Source organism: Perna viridis, chromosome 5 (assembly GCF_037379345.1).
Source record: "Perna viridis isolate PV_CMFRI_1.1 ecotype Kerala chromosome 5, ASM3737934v1, whole genome shotgun sequence".
Lineage (NCBI taxonomy): Eukaryota > Metazoa > Mollusca > Bivalvia > Mytilida > Mytilidae > Perna > Perna viridis.
Genome location: NC_142449.1, coordinates 34,002,643 through 34,022,451, shown reverse-complemented (window position 1 = coordinate 34,022,451; position 19,809 = coordinate 34,002,643). Strand labels below are relative to the sequence as shown.

General features: G+C 32.4%; 1 protein-coding gene across 7 annotated transcripts in view; it reads left to right on the top strand.

Moving 5' to 3' along the window:
• LOC148617179 (uncharacterized) overlaps positions 1 to 15,463 on the top strand; it is a 65,629-nt gene extending 50,166 nt beyond the window's left edge. For all 7 annotated transcript variants that reach the window (XM_088584634.1, XM_088584639.1, XM_088584638.1 and 4 more), the window contains 2 exons: positions 3,812 to 4,215; positions 11,117 to 15,463. In XM_088584634.1, coding sequence (XP_088440760.1) covers positions 3,812 to 4,215; positions 11,117 to 11,780 — 1,068 coding nt within the window. In that variant the 3' untranslated portion in view covers positions 11,781 to 15,463. The remainder of the gene's footprint in view (positions 1 to 3,811; positions 4,216 to 11,116) is intronic.
• The last annotated feature ends 4,346 nt before the right edge of the window (positions 15,464 to 19,809 follow it).

The following is a 19,809-nucleotide window of genomic DNA, read 5'->3' as shown; positions in this document are numbered from 1 at the left end:
TTTTTTAAAGAAATTGTTTCTAACTGAAACTTTTTTTCTCTCCAAATATTTGTATGCTGTATTACATAAAAGTGTGGACATAAGACAGAGATTAGAGACCTTTCAGACTATCTTATAGGAGTTCCAGATGTTGCCCCCCCCCTATTTTGCCAGCTACAAGTACCCTTTTCATATTCAATGAAATTTCATTCTTAAATCAGCCTTCATAGTATTCTTCCGCCATTAGTAACCACCCTTCCCATTGCTGTAAATCAGCCAAATATTTGTGTTTATCTTCTTCCATACTAAAAGAAATACTCAGACCTCCTTATTGAAAGCCAAGTAGCCAATTCTCTTCTATGAAATGTAATAATGTTGAATCTTTATACAGTTTCTGAGTGTGAAAAGTTATTTTGGCTGCGAAATATTCTTAATCTGAGAGATGATCTGAGTAGAAAGAAGACGTTTTCTTTCTGACACTCTGGAAGTCTTATTTGATGGTCTATATTCAAAGAGATCCTGTGCTGATCACAAGATAGGATAAAAACTTGATAATCTTTATTTTGCTTTTGAAGTTGTTATTTCTGTGAGTTTGTTGACAGTCATAAGGGGTATGAAATATCTTTTGATATTCCTGAAGAATTGTATGTTTCAGTATTATAGGAATTCATAAACCTGAATATGCTAATTATTTTAAGTGCACAAAACCAAAGATTATTGTGGAATTTACATATCATTGCTAACTGGTAGGCTTTGTCTGGCACAGATTGGCAACATTTCCAAAATTCATTTTAAAATTGAGCAAATATATTCCAGTTTAAATTGATGAATTGATAAAAACAATTAGTTGAAGGAGGTAGACCTTTGACATCATTTGACATTTGACATCAATCTCATTTAAGCATCCTAGTAACTTGGATTTCATTCTGTTTCAAATGAAAGCTTGATCGGCTTTGTTGCAACTGATTATGATACAAACATATCACTGATTCAAGAGTTATGTCTCTTAACCTAGGTCTACCTCCTGAAATGAAGAATTCTCATATGAAGTAGATAAATTTGAGGGTTAAACTTTGATTTGGAAACAATCAAGTTTCTTTAAAGTGTTTTTTTTTGGCATTTTTTGATGTGTGTAGTTTAAAAATATGTATTATGAAATAGGAGAAAAAAAATTTGAACTGCGATTTACTGTATGGTGGGTTATTTTGGCAAGTGTAGAAATAGGGGGATTTTTAGGAAAAAAGGTACTGTAAACATATTCATTTAAGCGGTTACTAATTTTTGCAAGATTTTGTCAAATGAATATGTTCACAGGTATTAATTTTTTTGTGTTTTCAAAAAGTGATTAGCATTATATAGCGTTAAAATCAACTTCGCAGGTACATGTACTACATGTATATTTCGCAGTTGTCTGTCCACCTTGTAAGATAGCAAAAATTATTTCACAGTGAAAAATTGATACATTTGCAGTATGCGAAAAGTTTCAGCATTTCTTATTTTAGCAAATGTTCAGTGGTGCACAAAGTACTTGACCCCAGAGTATATATATTTCAAAGAATTTATTTTGGAATTTTTTGACAGACTGCTGAAATACACCAAAGTTAGCACCCCTTGAAAATTACCTGCTTTATTTTCATTAGGTCTGTTTTCCTCTTTCCTCATTGTGACTTTTTATTTGTAAAGTACATATGATTGTAAAATTGTTTTTTCTTCTAATGAATTCTATAAATAGTTATGACGTAAATATCTATCATAACAAATTTATATCTCATTATCTTATTGATTAAAGGGAGGATAGAACTTTTAATCTGTCACTAAACTGTCAGATACTAAGCTCCAAGAATTAATTTCTAAGTTTTATTCACAGTTCATGTTTTGAACAGTAAAAAAAACTCAACCTTTGAAGATGTAAACAATTAATGAGAGACTTCTAATCAAAGGAATTCCATGGTATTTGTTTTTAGATAAACTAGGTGCTCAAGTCAGTATCAGGGTTGCCAAAAAGCCATGATAAATCATTAACCTATCAAATTAACAGTTTCTCTGCCTGTTTCTAAATTTTCAATAACAGAGGCAGCCCAAGTGCAAGATTAAATCATCCTTGGCTTCTTGCCTTTCCTTCCCATCAATGTAATCCCTGGTATTTAGACATTTTTTTCATGTGTTTGGCTTTCTGACGTTACCAGACCATCCTCGTGGAGGGATTTTTCAGACAGAATGTAAAAGCCTTTTAATTGCTGTTTCATACTAGTTCTGTAGGATTAAAGGATGTGCTTAATGACAGAATGAGACTTTGATCATTAATTGATCTCAGAAAAAAAAACTCCAAAAAGATTTGCTCTGATACTGAATAACTTCTAGTGATGTCTATAGCATGCTGAGTCTCCAAAAAGAATAGTTTATGCCTTAGAGTTAATTATCTATGATTTTAGTCTTTGATTTCTGTTGAATAATGATTTTCAAAGGATAAGCTGAACATTGTGTACATGCTTTAGATACGTTTGATCTTAGCTATCAAGACAAACTGAACAGGACAACAATTACTTGCTTCAGTTTTTGATTACATTAGAAAATGACAGTAACCATCAACATTTTAAGGCTATTCAGTTTAATTTTCAGAGTAAAGTGAACTGTTGCAGTACAGTTTCAGTCATTAAGGAACAAGCAGGTTAATATGAGATAATGATTTTAGGAAGTTTCAACTTGACCTACCATTTACAGTGCAGTGGTGCATTTTTTTATTTCTAGAATAAAATCTATTTAATTTACAAAATTGAATTAAATTATAACTACAGTTAAAACTGTTTAAACTGAACCCTGAATAATCAGATAACCAATCTAAACCAAACCCTGAGTAAGCTGTAAACCTGTCTAAACTGAACCCTGAATAATCTAATAACCTGTCTAAACTGAACCCTGAATAATCTGATAACCTGCCTAAACTGAACCCTGAATAATTAGAAAACATGTCTTAACAGAACCCTGTATAATCTGATAACCTGTCTAAACCAAACCCTGAATAATAAGAGAACCTGTCTAAACTGAGCCCTGAGTAATCTGTAAACCTGTCTAAACCAAACCTTGAATAATCAGAAAACCTGTCTAAACTGAACCCTGAATAATCCCAAAACCTTACTAAACTGAACCCTGAATAATCCCAAAACCTGTCTACACTGAAGCCTTAAAACTCTGTAAAGTAGGTACTTTTTACAGTTTACATGTATTTTGAACCTTGGTAAACCGAAACACTTATCTTATCTGAAATCAATGGAGTTTGGTTTAAGCAGGTTTCAGTGCATAATGGTCAGAAAAAATATAAGTGTGCTATTGGTTGAAGAAAAAGGCAAAGCCTGGTAAGCTTATAGATATAGAAACACTTATCTTATCTGAAATCAATGGAGTTTGGTTTAAGCAGGTTTCAGTGCATAATGGTCAGAAAAAATATAAGCGTGCTATTGGTTGAAGAAAAAGGCAAAGCCTAGTAAGCTTATAGATATCCCCAAATTCCTGAGGCAACTAAGAAAAACTATCATGCGGAAATGTTAGGTCACATGGTCCTTATACTGACTAAGCTGGTCCCTTTCCAATTCTTGTGAAAGACGGACTTATCTCTTACATTGGGCCATTATTTTCTTAAATCAGGTAAGATGATACCATGCATTTAAGGATATGAAAACTTCCCAGCCATGTTAGAACTGTGACCATTTTAAAGCAAATATTTGGTTGTTCCCTCCGTCTCATACGGCTGTGACATCTATGGCAACATCACCTATACTAAGCTCAGCACCCTAGACCTCTCTCTATTTATACATGTAAATGTCTATTTTTTCAGGATTTATCCAGTTTACTGAAAGCATTGTATGACGCAGTTGGTTCATCCATAAAGATTCCATCTAATGGTACAAAGACTTTAAAACTTCGTCTGACAGTTGGTCCTGATGGGTCATTGTCACCCAGCCACAGAGGGTCACCTAAGTCAAAAGAAATCAAGGAAAAGTGCAAGGATTCTTCTAAGGTCAAGGACGCTACTAAGTTACAAAAAGTGAACAATTTGACACAGGCATACTTACAAATGCCCTTGAAACAGTGCAATAGTGACACTCAAGGTCATTGCTATGGCAACAATTTAAGTCAAGGTCAAAGTCCCAAAAGGGTTCCATTCACCTCACAAGAACATCAGCAGTTGGCAGAATTAGTACAGGAAAATATGGAACGAAATCACATCAAGCAGCTCAGGTGAGACTGGATTGAAATGAATTATTATATGCTTTCAAAATAGAAGTGCATACAAGGATCTGTGGTACAAGTCTTGATCCAGAAACTTTGAAAAATGGGGAGTTGAAGGCTTTAATTTGCTCATTTTTGTCTACATTTTCAAAAAAAAAAAAAAAAACTTACAAAATTTTCCAACTGAGATAGGTTCAACTCACTTGAACCTCCAGGCTCTGTGACTGGTGATAGATTGTTGCTGATTTATTTTATGAAATCTTAGCATTTCATTAAATGTGAGAATGGTAACAAATGTCAAACTTCATTCACATCTATTTCAGAAAGGAAGATTGAAAATTTGTTATAGTGGTCATTAATTTATGAAAATCACAAAATTATAGTTCCCCTATTTTTGAAAAAAACCTTTACAAGGAAGGTTCTATCAAAGAATACGTGTAAAGTATACTGAATTAGAAGTTTATACAAAGTTACGATTTATATCTCTGAACATTTCAGTCTGCCTAATAGCAAGTCACGTTTTTCTCACATTTGATTTTTAATCATATGATTAAATAGAACCATTTAATTTCAATTTCATATGTTATGTCGAAGATATTTAAACAAAATAGGGAAAAAAATGTTATAAATTGACAAGGTAAAATCACTTTTTTTTTTAAATATTTTCTTTTGAACTTGTCTGTTCTAAGTTCTCATCTTTTATCTAACAAAAAACCATTGGAAAAAAATTAAATTTTTGTAACAATCTTTGATTGAGCTAGGCTTTTGATGATGTCTTTTTACGTGTTAAAATTCATTACTCGGATACTTTACAAGGATACAAATTGATTTAAAGGACCAAATCAATTTTCTTTTTAAAGTGTTTTTCTAACATCTATTACAATCAAAGAAATCCATTCAGCCATCTCAAACTGAGTTGAAGAGGTGCTTAAAAGTCAAATTTACTTATTAGATTTAAACGACTTTCTAAAATGTTGAAATTGAGTCTGTTGTGGTGTGTCACGGAGTGTTATTATTCTGTTTATAAATTGAAAAGTTCAGCATTTTTGGGACTGTAGTTCATATCAGTAGGTTTAAGTAGTTCTAGTGATAAATCAGGATATCCTGTAAAGGATGGGGGCACTGTTTGGCTTAGGGGGGGAGGGGGTTGTCGGGTGAGGGGGATTTTGAGCCCCTCTTGGAACAGCCTTTGTATGAGCTTCCTCATGGTCTTCCTCAACTTTGTTTAAAAGTTAGGGGTTTGGATATGGAGGATTATGTTTCTATGTGCCAGCCTTCTGACATGCTGTAAGAATCTGTCTGTCTCATACATGATACTTAATAATGGTTTGAAATGTCTTATGTTGAATCTTCATTCTAGGTTGTTGTGTTACTATAACTGTCATCTTAGTTCCTCAACTTTCTGTTTAAGGGGGAGTGACAGCATGAACTTTCTGATTTTTTTTCTTTTTAACTGATACAAGAGGACTTTAGAAGGTGTCTGGTTTACACAGGTTAACTGTTAATTCCGGATTCAGTCAAGTCAGCTTTCACTGTACATGAACTACCATTGAGCGATAATTTGATTGCTGAACTTTGTTATCATCAACAAGTATGTAAGTTATTTACAAATCGTCAACGACACTGGTTCATCCTGAAGGCTTTTCAATCTTGATATGAGAAAAAAAACTTTTAAAGTCATAAATGTTGTTTACTTATGTCATAAAAGTGTCATTATGAAGTAAGTATTGGGTTAAGAATTATCAAGCAGCATTTTAAAATTCCAAGATCATGATGATATCCAAAGTAGCAATACTTGTACAACCATTGCAAAAACTGTCAGAAACATGTTTTTATTTGGTTTTGAATACAATTGTACCAGATTGCCCCATGTAGGGCCAGGTTTTTGTCAATTTTCCCTGAGGGTGCCTCACAGATCAGCTGATAAATATCTACCTACAATAACCACTAAAGATATCTCTTGTGACAAAATTGTAAAGATCAAAGGAGCGATGTGTATCAGAATCTCTTTGATGTTTACCTGCCTTTAGTCAATCAGGTGTGAATTCTTTAACTAATCAAGCTAAACTAATGTCAGGATGGAGTCACATAGTGGTATATGTTGTAAGTGGTTTATTGCTTGGATAAAGGGTTAATTCAAGTTCTCAATTCTTTTTAAAGATTGATTAAAAGCATATATATTTTGTGACTCCGGTATGATATTGTTAACTTATGCTCGGTAGTTAGAAAATAGATGGTATAGAAAGGCACAGTGTAACCATTCTAAAAGTCTATCCGATTAATGAATGAGTATAGGCAGGGGTTCGGATTATCTTTCAATCTTGGAAGGTCCTGGACTTTTCCATGCTTTAAATCAATGGTCCACTTCAGGAAAATCCACAATAATGTATCAAAATTGATTGAAGGTCCAGAACCCAGATAAATGGTATTTCAAAGGTTTTAGACGGCTATTGAGAGTCCTGGACCTCAGACCACCACTAGGTAATTTGAACCCCTCATTGGAGGGTATCCTCTTTAATTCTGGTTAATAAAAGATACCCAAAATTATCATGTTTATATATTTAACAACAAAAGTTTTGTATATAATTTTGCATTGATTTATAATCTTTGTATGAAGTGATAGTTGTTATCATGTCAAAATTGAGTTCATCACTTTTTCTCTTGTATCTCAAAAATGATACCAGATAGAGAAAATTGTAAATACTGTCAAAGTACTTTAATTCATTGTTACCAATTTTCATGGATTACGGAAATAGCACAAGTTTGTGGATTCTTGAATCTGTGGTTTTAAAGTTTGCAGGATACGCATCAAGAAAAATCATCATTTTGTTGGGAACTGAATTTCATGAAAACCATGAAAATTGGTACCCTTTGAATAATAATACTTTCACAGTAGGTAAATTGTACAGTTTCATGTTTTGTATAGTTATGGTTGAACCTAGTGATTCCCTTAACTTCCCCCGATGTGCTTACGTCTTGCTCATGAGTAAGAAGCCTCTTGTTAGTGTTAAAAAAAACTTCAGTGCTTTGCTTGATTTTTTTGTTTTTTGCCCTCATAAATATCTCTTTATTCATACACGCACCAGAGTCAAATTTCTATCAATTAATCAGTAAGGTGATTAATGAATGTTTTCTTTACATTATCATCTATAAAATTGATCAGACCATAAATTTGTTCAACTAATAAAAAAAATTTGGAAATGATGCATTGTCATAGTCTAAGAACTTTTGTCATGGATGGACCTTAATTATGAACATTAACCCCTAATTAGGGAACTGTATAATGAATGTTCTTTATACATGAATATGTACATATTTGACAATCAGGTATGCTGAATTGTCATGATCACACATGTGTTGCAAATGTTTACAAATGTTACTTGATAGTCTTTGAAGTTAGCAAATAAAAATACTAAATTATTTTTAATAAAAGATTGCATAATTTGTTGGGAGAAATGATTGCAAATACAGAGATTAAAGAGACCGATATTGAATATGGTACAAGATAATATTATTACTAATAATTATCGACAGTGGCTATCAGTTGGCTTATTTATATAGGGATTTCTCCTTTGATCACTGAAACGTTTCCAAACTGTTGTTATAATGTGTGTATTTCAGTTTGATTTTTATAAAAGTTTTACCTTTAATATCAACTGGGGGTTGCTTTTACAATGTAATCTGTCATAACTGAACACATTTTGAACTTAAAATTAGTTTGGTTTAGACAGGTGTTTTGTTTACCAAGGTGCAAAATACTTTTGAATTGATACAAAGGGACTTAAAAAGTGCCTGCTTTAGACAGGTTTTCACATTATTGAGGGTCTGGTTTAGTCCGGTTTCAAATTATTCAGGATCTGGTTTAGTCAGTTTTTCACATTATTCAGGATCTGCTTTAGTCAGGTTTCAAATTATTCAGGATCTGGTTCTTGTAGGTTTTCAAATTATTCAGGATCTGGTTATGTCAGGTTTTCACATTATTCATGGTCTGGTTTAGCCAGGTTTTCACATTATTCGGGGTTTGGGTTAGACAGGTTTTTGCATTATTCAGAATCTGGTTTGGTCAGGTTTTCAAATTATTTAGCATCTGGGTTTAGTCAGATTTTCACATATTCAGGGTTTGGATTAGACAGGTTTTCACATTATTCAGGGTCTGGTTTAGTCAGGCTTTCAAATTATTCAGGGTCTGGGTATAGTCAGATTTGTGAATTATTCAGGGTCTGGGTTTAGTCAGATTTTCACATTATTCAGGGTCTGGTTTAGTCAGGATTTCAAATTATTCAGGGTCTGGGTTAGTCAGGTTTTCAAATTATTCAGGGTCTGGTTCAGTCAGGTTTTCACAGTATTTCAGGGTCAGGTTCAGTCAGGTTTTCCCATTATTCAGGGTCTGGTTTAGTCAGGTTTTCACATTATTCAGGGTTTGGTTAAAACAGGTTTCACTCTACCTTGTTATTATTCAAAGTGTTGTTTGGAGATGAATTTTAGGGGAGTTTGTGGTACATTTAAAGCATTTGTTTCATCTGTTAAAAGTCCTTAATATTTTATATCTCTATGAAATAACACTTTTAATATTTTCAACTGTTTTTTATCAATAAAGAATGAGTAAATAGGATGTCAAAATTTAAATGATATACATAAAGATGGGAAACTTGGGTGGCTTTTATGGGTTAATAAACTGGGTACGTGCACTTTTATTCAGGAATTCCCAATTTGGTGTAGCTGTTTATATTTAGTATTTATTGATATAAAAATATAAGAAATTGTTAAACTTTTCTGAACTTAATAATTAGATTACAAAGAAAAGACAAATTTGTCTAAGATGTGGCTACACATACATGTATACTCTATTTTACTTTGTCTGGTGAGCATAGGTACTGGGCTTTCGGGGTTCTGGATAATATTATAGCATCAAACCTAAAAAAATAAGGTCTGATAGCACTGTGGATTTAGGCAAGTGACAGTAGTTTAAGGTTTTTTATCTAGCTTTCATTTGAAACAAAATGAAATCAGTCTAAGTTACTTTGATGCTTACATGACGTTTATGTAAAATGCTGAATACAAACACTTCAATGATTTGTAAGAGTTGTGTCCTTTACCTTAGATCTACCTCCTTAAGTGACTAGTTTTTCAAAGATTTTACAATTTTTTTTTCTTTCTTGAACCTTTGTCTTTCCCCTGTCATACATTGGTACACTATAATGCCTGGAGAGATAAATCCTGGTTTATTAACATTTAACGATCTGATCTTGCCTAGACCAAGCACCCACATAAATAGAAACAGTTAATATGTATAGTACATGTGATACCATTCTTGACCAACAGCAATCACATCTAAATGACTCTAGCCAATCGACCAATACATAATTCTCTTTGATTTAACAAAAACCAGTGAACATAGAAAATAATGCATGATTAGAAAAGTGGAACAACTTTTGAAGTTGATAAATATGTTTACTGGAGATTTCCCATAGTGGTAATCAACTCCCCTTATAGGCATTTTTACACCAGATCAAAACAATACTAATTCTCTACCAATTGGCGTGGATCAAAGACATGGCTTTTTTTTTATTTTTCCCCTTTGTACCTAAGTGAATGATAGGTATTGAATGAGTCTAGCTTACAGTCAAGGGCAATGGGGAACTATTTTCAGACAAGTGGCACAGTTACTGTTAGTGGTAATGTTTCAAGCAGTATTTTTTTTTCTTGTGAATTGTTAACATAGAAATTCATTTAGTTTTAGACCAGCTTCAACCTACAATGAAAAAGCAGGATTTTTTTAAAGGATTAATCCTTGTTCCAATGGAACAGTGCAAAAATAATTTTCATAGACCAAATGCATGGCCGTTTCCAGTCAATTTGAAAAGGAGGATGCCAGTCGAGGTTCCTCAGATTAAAGGGGGTTGTTATGACATAATTTGCCATTTTTTGTCAATTTTACTCGTGAAAATGACAAATTTTCCAATAAATAGGGGGGAGGGGGTGCTTTTGAGGTTCTTCAAAAATCAAGTAGGTATCTGGGGATGGATTAAGAGATTTTGAAAAGGATTGCTTCTAGCAGGGTTTGATAAAAAAAAAATGTAGAGAAATGTAAATTTGTTGGCTATTACAGATACATGTACCTTTACACAGAATTCTGTAGATGGGGAATCATACCAAGCATAAAATTTGTTTTTCTACATTATCTTCTCTAAGGCCTTGAGAGCTATTTATTACACTGTGGTTAATATATATATTACAACTGAAGTGCAAAGTAGCAAATTCTTTTTCTCCTTCAGGGCATATGTTAACATGTAAAGTTTAAACTGCATCTTACTTCAAGTGCACAGTAGCAAGTTGACACCATTTCTTTCATTTTGTAGATGAATTTAATTGCAAGGATGAATTATTCATATTTCAGGATATTGTATGTCAGTTAGAATGATTTATTATTCTGCCTCAGATATTGAAACTGTTAAACAATAATAGCATAAAAACTTCCACTTTGATGCATGTATAAAATTCCTTTTCCCAATAGAGTCCTGGAGGTATTGGTAAAGTGTCTTGTCATTAACTTCAGTTTTTTGTCATAAATTATTTGGATACTTTATTGATATTAACTTTTGATAATTGGAAATGTGCTGTGTTTCATCTGTAGACTGAAAGTGAGAATTCAACCATTTTGTCTACATGGACTTAGTAAATTGAAATAAAATAACGAGGGGATAATTACTTCCAAGGGAAAATTAGTAGGTTTTGAAATTTAATAATAGATATTAATAGAGTTCTTTGTCATATTTTTTTTCTCACAATGTTTTATGCGTTTTGTAATTAATTAAATTATAGTTACACAGCATTTTCTACTTTGAGTAAATATTAGGTTATGGCCTAAGGGAGACAACTCATTTTCATTTTTGAATGTTTATCTTTTCAGACGACACCATTCTGACTGCAGAGGAAATACTCATGAACATTCTCACCATAAGCGACGACATCGAGGACATTCAAGTAAAAATAATGGTGCTAGCAATTCAATAAGCAACAATGCTGAGAGGGCAAAGGAATGCCAAGATCGTAGGAATTATTATCTTGACCTAGCTGGCATTGAAAACACTGCCATGAAAGGGCAAAACAATGCAACATTTATTGACTTGCATCACCAAAGATCAAGGTCAAATGACCTTCCACATAAATGTGACAATATGAAAAAAGACATTGAATATTTACAAAAGCACTCTGACAACCCAAAGACTGATCATATGCGATCTAAATCTTTTGATCCACAGGAAGTCATGGTGCGGTCACCCAAGGGACACCATAGAACTGTTTCATCATCTTTGTCACCATCAAAACCTCACAAATTTAGGCCAGTCAGTTTACCAATGAACATTGAACCAATTTCAACCTCTCACTACCACAGGAGACACAGGCAACGTGAAAAGGATCATGATCTTGCCATGCAACAGGTTGCTGAGTGGATTGAAAAGGAGCATACACTTGACAAAGATGGAGAGAAAGTCATTGTTCAAAGACATGAACATCACCATATTCATGAGCACCATCACCATCACCATTATCACCATTATCATGAGGCATGATGGGAAAATGGGATGGTGAAGTTTTTGCTCAAACACATTAACATTTAAATTTTCTGTAAGACATTTATATTGCAGTGTAGGATTAAAGGGCTTCTTGCGGTTAAGATTGAAGTTATTCATATGGAGTTAAAATCCTGGTAATTTATGGCATTGCTTAACTGCATTTGTGTGAAAAAAAAAACACAGAATTTTTTACTTAAATGCTCATCATGGCTCATATGTACATAGATGTACAAGAAAATATCCAGCTGAATTATTTAGCTTTAAATGAAGGTACATTATGAAGTGTCACTGTGTGTAATTATAAACTTGTTGTTCTAAAGTGGGTAATTCATCATTTCATTCTGTTCTAAAATTCATTTCTGCATCCTTTTGTAATTATGCTGAATAGGGCATACAGAAATCCATTTTGATATTTGTACAGTCCATTTTTCATTTGAATCTCATTTGAGCCTATTTTAGTCATGTGATATTATACTTCCCTGATTTGCATAAGCAATGAATATGTATTTTCTCTGATTCTGATTTGCATAAGCAAAGAATGTGTATTTTCTCATATGTTCAGTGATTTTTTTTTAAAAAAAGTAGTTACACTGTTTTGAATTCTTGAAAAATATTTGTAAGGAGCTGCATTACTGCTAAACAGTGATAACAATTTGCTGAGGAGGCGTAAACATTTTTTTTCCCCACTGCCCAATTGGCATGTACAATTGACTGCCATTTCTTTTATTTTTCCATAATTTCAAGTTGAAGCTGTCTATACCTTTATAACTGCCGTTAATCAGTAGTTGTCTGTCTTTAAGACTTAAACATGAAGTTATGTACCTTTATGAAAAACTTAATTATCAGTCTCTGTAAGAATCAGGCAATGGGTTAAACATGGTATGAAAGCACCCACCATTTTGAAAGTTTGACTTATTATACGCATCATCAGAAACAAGGAAAGTAGGCAACATTTTATGTATCATTTTGGTAAATTAAGTTCATTGTAATGCACTGAAAATGAAATTTCAAGGGCAGATAACTCTCAAAAACCTAATTTTTCTAAAATCTATTGAAAAGTATCTGAGGGAATCTTGGGATGCAGAGATCAAATAATGGTCTTTTCAAATAGAGAACGCATTCTTGGGGGAAATTATATTGTCAGATCAGTTGGGTTTTGACTTGACATGCATGTTTCTGATTTTTCCCATTTTGCCAGATTCTTTCAAAAACTAACACTTTAACCAGAAGTTGTCTACCTTTAAAACTGCCTTTTACTTCTGCTTGTTGCCTATACACCTCAGGGGCTTGTGATAAATTGTTTTATTTATTTTTAATTCTTGGACTTTTTATGCTTTGTATGAAAATTTCCAAGATCATATTAAAATTGTTATTGTGTACTTGCTGAATGATTGTTATGTATGAATATTTGTATTTGTAGATATACAGTGAGAATGAAATGTACTTGCAATTTTTTTAAGCGGTAGTCTATATAAAAATCAGACCGGAGGTGATCCATGCATGTCAAAAAACCCACCAAGTCTGTTTCTATTTATTATTCAGAAACAGTAAAAGACAAAAATAACCTGTCTTAGTTTTTCACTCAGTTGATGCACTATCAAGATTAAAATTATATAGTTTATGAAATTTACTTTTTGCAAGAGTTATTGTTCTTGATTTGGTTGGATTTGGTTGATTTCAGTGAAAGATGAATGTATAGTTTCTCAGAAATAAAAATTTCAGTACAGCAATTACTATTGTAACGTGGAAATTTAGCATATATAGATGGAAAAATCATGGTTTGTTTGGCGGTTTTTCCACACCATGAATTACCTCTACCATAGGGCTATGTCTGAATTTTATATAGATTGGTACTTATACATTTCTGTTTTGCTTAATTTCATTAGAATGTGGAGTTTGAAATTTCGTGGATAGTATTCCAACTTCTTCTATTTGTTTTTGTTTTCAAGCAAAATTTTACTGTTATTGGAGACTTTGTATCTGCTTTTTTGCAAATGACGAAAGTCACAAGAATTTCTATCCTATGACCCACAGACTCTATTATATATATATATATATATATATATATATATATATATATATATGTATGTATGTATGTATGTATGTATGTATATAGCAAGATTTGCTAGTAAGCCTTGGTTTATTGTATTTATTTCATTAAAGGGAGATAAATCTGTATGTTTGTTTGCAGTATCTTCTCTTTATTTCTTCTGTTTCATGTAATATAACACTTTCATTATGCTACAAAATTACTCTGAAAAAATTAATATGCTTGAGAAATCAATTCCAGAAACTATTGTCTTTTATCATAAAAGTTGTAATCTTGTAATTATAACAAACTCTGGAAGCAGTTAAGTAGCTGTCTTTGTAAGAATCATGCAAAATTTGAAAAATGAGATACACCCCAAAAAAGGCTACATATTTTTATTTTTGTAATTAAGTTGCTTTATGGGTCTATATTATGAAATTTGTAATTATTCATTCAAATCTTTCTGCTCTTAAGAGATAATCAACATTAAAAATCCAATAGATTCTATTGTATTTGAGTGTCATTTACAGAGTTATCTCCCTTAATTTTGAATTCTACAGTGCATTCTATACAATTTTTATATCCTCTGAGCACGGACTATACAAAAAATCAAGTGTTAATTTCTGTTTACTAAAGCATTTTAAACAAAATATCAAAAGTAAAAATATGTAGGCTTTCCAAGCATGTATCACATTTTGCATGATTCTTAGCTGGAATGCTACTTAAGTATAACAATACTGGATTGTGGTTTATTTTGGTGACTGTAAAATTTTGCAATTTTTGAGTCCAAAATGTTTGTAAAACTTTGCAGTTTTTAATTTTGATGGATGCTGAGTGATGCAGTAAGTCCTTAAGAGCAGAGTTAATATTTTGCGGAATTCATCGTAGTGTTTTTAAACACTTTTAAAAATACATCAAAATTAGCACCTCACAAAAATTACCCGCTATATGATAAATTTATTATAAGTTTTCATTGTCTTAGCACAGGTATGTAATCATTATATAACATCATTAAACATCATGCTCAAGCATGTATCTACCTCAGATATTCAGCAGAGTAAAATGCCTTTTGATACCAAATTGACATAGGTCTTGTTTTGTTACTGCGCCATTAGATGATGATTTTTTTTCATCACCCACAGATAATTACCTTCACTTCTATGAAGTTGTCAAATTAAAGATCTGATTAGCAGGATTTAAGACTTCAGCAACCATTGTCTAAAATATTAATCTGTTTCCTTCCATACTGTAGCAACCATTGTCTAATATATTAGTCTGTTTCCTTCCATACTGTAGCAAACATTGTCTAAAGTTATTCTGTTTCCTTCCATACTGTAGCAACCATGGTCTAAGAAGTCAATCTGTTCCCTTCCATACTGTAGCAACCATTGTCTAAGAAGTTAAACTGTTCCCTTCCATACTGTAGCAACCATTGTCTATGAAGTTAAACTGTTCTCTTCTATACTGTAGATGCCAGTTGCAAAATTGAAATGTACAATCCAATATAAAATGTTCTTCATCTTCTATTCTTCTGTCACAATTGTGTATTGTTACTGTGTACTTGTTTTAGTTATGTATTATGACAGAGGTTGTTATTTTTTTTCCTTGCACATGGGTGACCATCAGATAAAATAAAAATAGCCTTATTAAACATTTGTTATTTTCTGTTCGTCTTGTGCATGCCTTGAACATACATTATTCATTTGTTATTTTTAGATTCCCTGATTTCCACTTTTAAAGTAATTTGTACAACAATACATGCATCTTCAAAGATTATGGAGTTATGAAGATATGAACATATTTTCAAGCAGGATTATACTAGGTAAAATGAGCATATATTTATATAACATATCTATAAAATTTATTTTTTATACAATCTACAAATATAGCCTTTGAGAAAGAGAAGAGGTGGAAGGGGCTATATGAGATAAAAGCCAAACACTTGTATTCTATATATGAACAAAATAAATACCGGAATGTTGGCATCAAAATTGAAGGAGAGTTCAGAGACAACGAAGTCAAAGTACATGGCCAAAATTTTAAAACTGAAAACAGAGACCATTTGCATTTCACAATTAATGTGGTCAACAGAATAAAATATAATATAGAAGTCAATGTGAAAAAAGAAAGATCTAGAACTTGCATGCTGTGGTTAAATGTAAACACTTACTGAAACTTTTATCATTAACCCTTTATACACACAGCAACATACATACATTGAAGCCATTAGGAAGCAAGCTTTGATTCTGCAGGCACACTGACCCTTAGCTATGCCTCAATCACTTTAACCCAACCGGACAAAGTACAGAATTAATATTATCAACACCTTTGAAACGGCACTATACCATACAAGTACAATTAATTTTGAGATAACTTGTCATTAAGTAAAAAGTTACGTTTTTTATGCATATATATAATATGGATATGACGTATATGTGGTCAATTTGGTCTACGTTTCTTATGTTGTGAGATTTTTTATTATGAATAAGGTTGAAATTGGATATTATCAAGGCGGTAATATTAACTGAGATTAAGTCATATTTTGTTTAAAAGGACCATATGCGTTATATTTCATGAAATCGAGAAAAATTATCTTCAGTTAGATCCGTGAATACTTCAAAACATAAAAGAACAGTGTTCCATGTCACAAGGTCACCCACCACAGTTTTTATACGAACGCATTTTTTGGTTGTATAATGGCATCTTCCTGCCGGCGGCGTCGTCGCCTTTGGCGTCCGGTAACTTTAGTTTACTTACAAAAACTTGAGTAAAACTCATCCAATCTTTTTTTTTTATATTAACTCATTGTTTCTAGGAACATTGCGGTGGGCCCTATAGTTTGTTTAAGGTTTCTGCCTAACCCCTTTTGGAAATAAGGGACTAAAAAGGGGGAAATAGGTGTTAACATTAATATTACAATTGATAGAAAAAGCTTATTGCAAAATCCGATTTTTATGATTCAGTTGCCAATCTCTTCCTTGTGAATTCTGTTTGACATTTGTTTACAGTGTAGGCTTATCTTGAACCGTTTTGGCGTTAAAGGGGCACAGAATTTGGCTACGCCCAAAAAGTTTTGGTCTGATTTTGATTTTTTATTGGATTCCGTATCAAAATCCCTGTCTGCGTTTTAGTCAGAATTCAGATATCTCTTAACGTTTTATACATGTAGTTACAAGGGTCAAAGTGCCACACCTCTGGAAAATCGACTTTTTATTTGTTTGTCTGGTTTTGAAAATTTTTAATTTTCATATTTTGTGCTGTATTGTGTCCAAACCAGTTGTTGTGTCCATAATGAACTATAATGTTCTATGCCTAAGTCTGTCAAAAACTAATATTGTGTCCACACTTGTCTCATCTGTTCAGGGACTTGAAATACTGAGCCCCGCGAAGCTTTTTATTGACATATGGTAAAAAGTGTATTAATATCTAATGATTTTAGACTAGTCCAAGAAATCAAGACAGCACGTTAATAATTGTAGACTTGCTACAAGTCTCTCTGTAATAAATATTTGATTTGATTAAATACCATTACTATCTAATATTCATTCACTATCCAACTGCTGTACATATATTCAATCAAATCAAATATATATTACAGAGAAACTTGTAGCAAGTCTATAATAATTGATAAAAACGTTATACTTCAATGAGAAATGTTAGCCTGATTTTGTTTTAAAAAAATTGTAAACGATCCATTTAAACCAAGAGGTGCCGGTAAATGTAACTCTTACAATATCGGCTGGTCATCGTTGACTTTGAACTTGAAGGTTAACGCCACGTAAAGTAGTATCAAAATCGATTACATGTGTTGACAAATGCAGAATTGAGAGCGTCTCAATTTTTGAAAGAATATATTAATCTTCAGTTGAGATAACTATCACAATATTAGCCTTCATAATTATACTTGTCCAAGAGATTCGTGGTACTGAACAGCATTTTTTTTTTCTTTTGAAAAAAATCACGAGGCGTAGGTGCAACACTTTCCCATAAAAATTTGGTTGAATACTGTTAGAGCTTAATTGGAAGATTTATAGCATTATCTCTCGGAAGTTCCGATTGAGCATGCTCAGAAAGAGTCGTATCTGTCCACCCTTAACTACTGTTCTTTAGACACCAATTTTGTAAAGTATATGGGAAAAAAACAGCAACAAAACTGAATAGTCAAATATTTCAGCTATACAAACTTCTGCCCTATGATTAATTATTTTAGAATTGGCAACAATAAACATTTTGTCAAAATACAAAATTTTTATTATTGCCAATTCTTATGAACATATTTAACATATTTAACTTTAAACATGAGAAAAGTAGCTCTGAATTTGACTGAATAGGGGCGTGTCAATATCTTTTTATTCATTCAGATATAACAAAATTATTTTAACCAATCAGATTACAGTATTTATCTGAAATTAATTTGTTGTACCGTGAGTTTAGAGACTTACAAAATTATAGATAAATTAAACCCGGGAATCGAATTTATTTATGTTACAATTCATTCAAAATATTTTATATTCTCTCAAACTCCGAGACCAAGAACCACGCGGTATAGCGCTAAGAGAAATTTTGACTCGGCAGGAAAAAGTCTGGCATTTCTTGTCTTGTCATGATAATTGTTTTCAACATTTGGCAGTCAAGTTAAACAAAAAAGATAAAGTTCGTATCTACATGATGCTTTCCCGTAAAAACACGAGAATGAAATAGAAACGGAAAATTGTCAAAGAAAGAGACAACAGGCCCACCAAACTGTTGGAAGAAAACAGCGCAGCAGACATTCCACAAGTCTTCAATGAACGGTGAAAAAAATCCACACCCGGAGTTTGTCTTGACTGTCCCCTGACACAACAATTACGTATACCGGTTTAATGATATGGGCATTGCATTACATCCTGAACATATAGAAAATATTAAAATCACACAAGAATAATGAATAAATATATAGACTTATATAACTTGGGACAGATACATAAGATGCAGATAGGTTGAACGAGTTTGAATATGTGCATGCATCTTAACTCTAGCTAACAAAAAAAAACCAACAAATTTACACACGATAAATCCCTTTACTTCAATGTTGGAAAAATAACAAATCAAGCTAAGAACAAATATAAAAGTTTACAATTAAGAAAAAGTTGGTTTATGTTATTTACCCCACCGGTGCACCTGGTCCATGCTCCCAGTTTTATTGGAGACCTGGCTGCTCATTTACTTCCGTTTCTTTGTACGTATTAGTGATTTATTTTGCTTACTTCAAGTTCTCTGTTTTGTGTGTCTGTTTTTCCTGTCTGGGCTTAATCCTCGAAATATATTCTTTTGTTTTCCGCTCGAATCTTGGTTCTCTTGATTACTCTTTCACATTGAATCCCCGTAAAAAGTGATCTTCTGGAGCACTTAGGTTAGTGCTACGGACAGGTATTAAAAAGTGCTTTAGTTTTCGAGTTAAATTGGCCTAAAGGGTATACGGCTTTATCATACGTCAATGGAAAGATAAATCAGTGTAGTTTTTGAATATCGTATGTATCAAAGTGAAAAAAAGGCGAAGTTTTCTGCTGTTTTGCATTATTAAGGGAAGGAGTCAAAGATCAATCGACCCTATTACATTTTGATAGGCAATTTAAGTGAAATCGTGTATTGTAGGTATTATGAAACAGGTAACGTGGAAAGATCACATGTATAGAATTTTTTAAAAATGTAAAAAAAGTTTTTTCCGACAAAAGTTTACTAATCACTATACAAAATTGCCTCTAAAAATGGTTACATTTCAGCGCATTTTCAATGATTAACAGATAATATGACACCGTAGAATATTACAAAATATATTTAAATACTTTAACTCTGTATACTATATACTCTGAACTTTACCACTTTTTCAGTAAGAGAAGAATGCAATTCAAAAACTACATTGACTTAACTTTCCGTTGACATAATATAGCCGTATACTCTCTAAGAAAATACTTGCACATCAAATATGAAATAATGATTCAGTTTTAGGAAATATGG